This window comes from Leguminivora glycinivorella, chromosome 18 (assembly GCF_023078275.1).
Source record: "Leguminivora glycinivorella isolate SPB_JAAS2020 chromosome 18, LegGlyc_1.1, whole genome shotgun sequence".
NCBI lineage: Eukaryota > Metazoa > Arthropoda > Insecta > Lepidoptera > Tortricidae > Leguminivora > Leguminivora glycinivorella.
Genome location: NC_062988.1, coordinates 14,073,659 through 14,077,354, shown reverse-complemented (window position 1 = coordinate 14,077,354; position 3,696 = coordinate 14,073,659). Strand labels below are relative to the sequence as shown.

General features: G+C 36.3%; 1 protein-coding gene across 1 annotated transcript; it reads left to right on the top strand.

Moving 5' to 3' along the window:
- Positions 1 to 691: 691 nt before the first annotated feature.
- On the top strand, positions 692 to 2,496 carry LOC125235971. Its single transcript, XM_048142635.1, has 2 exons — positions 692 to 821; positions 1,457 to 2,496. Exons 1-2 carry the CDS (start codon positions 692 to 694, stop codon positions 2,494 to 2,496), a joined length of 1,170 nt encoding a protein of 389 aa, XP_047998592.1.
- The last annotated feature ends 1,200 nt before the right edge of the window (positions 2,497 to 3,696 follow it).

Sequence of the window (3,696 nt, the reverse complement as noted above, 5' to 3'; positions counted from 1 at the left end):
TGGGCTTGCCGCATCATCATGCTGAGCCAGCGCCAATTCTCTGCCACGACACATGGTCGTATCATTATTAGTTTAGATTTTTTAGAATAGATTGTTTTTTCTTAATTTTAAGTTGCATGTACTTAATTGTTTTGTAATTTAAACCATGTATGTTGTGGAAATGAATAAAGTTTTTATCTATCTATCATTCTAAAGGTCACAGCTCATTAGAGCCACCCGGCATCCGACCCTCACCGCCTTGCCACGACCGGTTAGTATTCTTCGTATGGGCTTGCGCTCACTACATCAACTCCGTACCAACACAGCAGAGCAGGTTCGCCTCGCTCACGAGGTGTCCACGCGCGGGCTGCGAGTAGACTACTCGACGGTCGCAAGTAACACTGTCGGATCTACAAAATCGTCATTTTCGTTTTATTGCATTAATGATCATAAAACATCCAAATTTATAATATGACATTTTCAGAATTTTACATTTCTCTCTATTTTCCGTTTATGTCACAAGAACGTCGCATCTTACACAGCGTCCAGTGTACAATGTCGGATGTCGCGTTGTAACAATGTTAGCGGGAGCGCGGGTAGGGCGACGCGGTCGTTTGTGCCAGTACCCAAAATATTGTATGGATAACCGCCGACTTCGCGAGCTCCTCAGCACATATTTAAAAAGACAAGATTTTTGATTTTTTAAATCATTATGGCAAGTAATCGGTCCAAACGGATGTTACAATCAGTCTTGGCTGGAGGCAGTGATAATATTCCACGAAAAAAGAAGAAACAAAATGCTGTGAATTCAAGTCACATCGTTTTTCCTGAAGCTAATATGGGTAAGTACAATGTCACTAAAGTAAAAATATTACAATATTTGTTTATTGTTTAAAAATACCATACGTAGTGCTTCTCGTGGTTTATTTAGTTTTTTTTTGACTAGGTTGGTATGCCCATACTATAATGTTGGTTGTGGTAGTTGCGACAATAATCATTGGATTATGAAAATTTATTGTGTTGTATGTGGCATTTCCGACATTGTTTAGTGGAACAAAATTATAACTTAGGTCGTAAATAGCATATCCGACGTTATTTTATGGATATAGAGTTACTGCTTATGTTTTATGTTACACTACCTTCATTATTTACGGAAAATGAATTATTATTTAGGTCGTAAGTGACACATCCGACAATTTTGTATGGATTCTATCAGATTATTTCTAGTTTTAAGTGGCATAACTGACTACTTACTTTAAAGAGACTTTGTATTATTTATACCTGCTGAATGTTTCACACTTATCTAAACTTATCATTTGTAATGAAGTAGTTAGTACTGAGCATTTGCCATTGCACTTGTATAACGGCTTTAGATAGGCGTATGCCTTAGAGTAAGCTACTATTTAGTTTATTACTTTTTATATACTGTGATGTTTTTAATCACATCAGTGAAAATTTATAATTTACGTGTTTTAAGGTGCACCAGAATCGCCGATTCCAGAGCACAATGAAGATGATTTAATCCAGTTACAAGATTTACTCGGAGATGTTTTTAATGACGAAAATGAAAATGGCAATTGTGACAAATTAATAAATGACGAGGATGTTTCACCGATTCTAGATGAAGAAGAAATTATACCACCATCATCATCAGATTTAGAAAACTACGAAAGTTCTACTTTAAGAAAATATATTGCTTGTTCAAGTTCAGAAAATAATCCACAAAATGCGTCGGATACACCTGTTCCTTCTCCTATTCACTCATCGCATCATAATTGCAATAGCCAATTCTGCTCGAATTGTTTGCCTATTCAGAATGATTCTCCATATCCAAATTTTGATGCTCCAACGCCATCAACGGTTGCATCTATCGGCAGTCCTTACACGCCTTCTAGAAGCAAACCACGTAAAAAAACTTATAAAACTGACGAGAGCAAAAAAAGAAAAGTCCATAAAGAAAATTGGCAATCGACGCAAAGAAAAAAAAATAAAAATGAGGGTAAAAGTTTTACGACTGCGAAAGGTAAGCTAGTAGATGAAAAAACTATAAAAGATCCTTGTACTTTAAAATGTCGTATGAAATGCTTTGAAAAATTTTCCAAAGAACAACGATTAAAGATTTTCAAAAAATTTTGGTCAATTGGTGATCGCACTCTTCAATGGAAATATGTTCTCAAATACACAGAGAAAGTCAAAAAAGCTCGTCACACTATAAAAGAGACAAAACACAATCGTCAATTTACCTACTCTTACTATCTGCCATCTGAGGAAAAGAAAACAGTAAAAGTGTGTAAAACTATGTTTTTAAATACAATATCTTCAGGCGAAAGGATTGTCAGCACTGCGTGGAAAAAAGATCGGGGATATGATATAATTGAGCCAGATAACCGTGGTAAACACCATCACAAAAAAACAGTAATAGATGAGGAGATGATCAGGAGCGTCTGCGATCATGTAAATTCTTTTCCTTTGGTAGAATCTCATCGCATTCGAAAAGATTCTAAAAAAAATATTTAGACGGAATCGACAGTGTTTCCCAAATGTTTAAGTTATATTGTGAGTGGGGTGATCTTAAAATTTATTCTAATAGAGCATCGACTAAAAGGCAGTACCGAGATATTGTCAACGAAAAGTTTAATTTAGCGATTCATCGTCCAAAAAAAGATGTGTGTGACGTGTGCCATTCTTTTATGGGCAAGAAAACCCCTACTGATATTGAAATAAAAAAACAGGAGGTACACTTACAACATAAAGAGACTGCTCATTTACAAAAAATGGAAGACAAAAAAGAGGCGTTAGAAAACCAGAAGCTAGTAGTTGCCACATTTGACTTCCAAAAAATTTTGACCACTCCGCATGGAGAGGTTAGTATTTTGTACTATAAACGTAAATTACCTACTCTTAATTTTACTGTCTATAATTGCGGTGATAAAACAGCGAAATGCTATATGTGGCACGAAGGCATTGCGAAACGTGGATCCAATGAAGTGTCTAGTTGTCTGTACAATTTTATAAAAGAACATGCTCAAAAAGGTGTCGAGGAATTTCGCTTTTGGTCTGACAACTGTGGCGGTCAAAACCGAAATCGCATTGTTTTTACGTTGTATATGCTGGCAGCCAGAGAATTTAATGTCACTATCACTCACCGATTTTTAGAAAAAGGTCATACTCAAAACGAGGGTGATAGCGTCCACTCCGTGATAGAAAGAGCTAGTGTGCGTAAAATGATCTATGTTCCTGAGGAGTGGTACTGCTTAGTTCGTTGGGCGAAGTCAGAAGGTGAGCCATATGTTGTTCAAGAAATGGGCACTAGTGATTTTTATGATATCAAAAAGTTGTTGAAAACTAAATATTGGGCAAAGAACACATCTAATGAAAAAGTGCAATGGAGTCGTCTTAGGGAAGTGAAGGTGAATAAAACAGAATTCGACAGGCTTGAATATAAATATCAAATCGGCAAATTGCCAAAAACAATTGTGGTTGTTAAGTGTCCAACTCGCAACAATACACAGCGATTAGCAAAAGAATTTCAACTCATGAATGCTTATGATGGACCACTTCCCTTGACCTATGCTAAGCATAAAGATTTAGTCGATTTGTGCAATAGTGGTATAATCCCGGAAAAATACCATCAATTTTATAAGGCTCTCCCTCACCAGGAGAAAGGCCAAAAGAAAAAAAGAAACGTGCCAGGTGATTTGTATACTGATAGTGATA

Excerpts from the sequence above, each read along its gene's own strand:
- LOC125235971 (XM_048142635.1), top strand. The coding sequence starts at position 692 with ATGGCAAGTAATCGGTCCAAACGGATGTTACAATCAGTCTTGGCTGGA. Across the intron at positions 822-1,456 it reads TTTTCCTGAAGCTAATATGG|GTGCACCAGAATCGCCGATT; the intron begins GTAAGTACAATG and ends ACGTGTTTTAAG.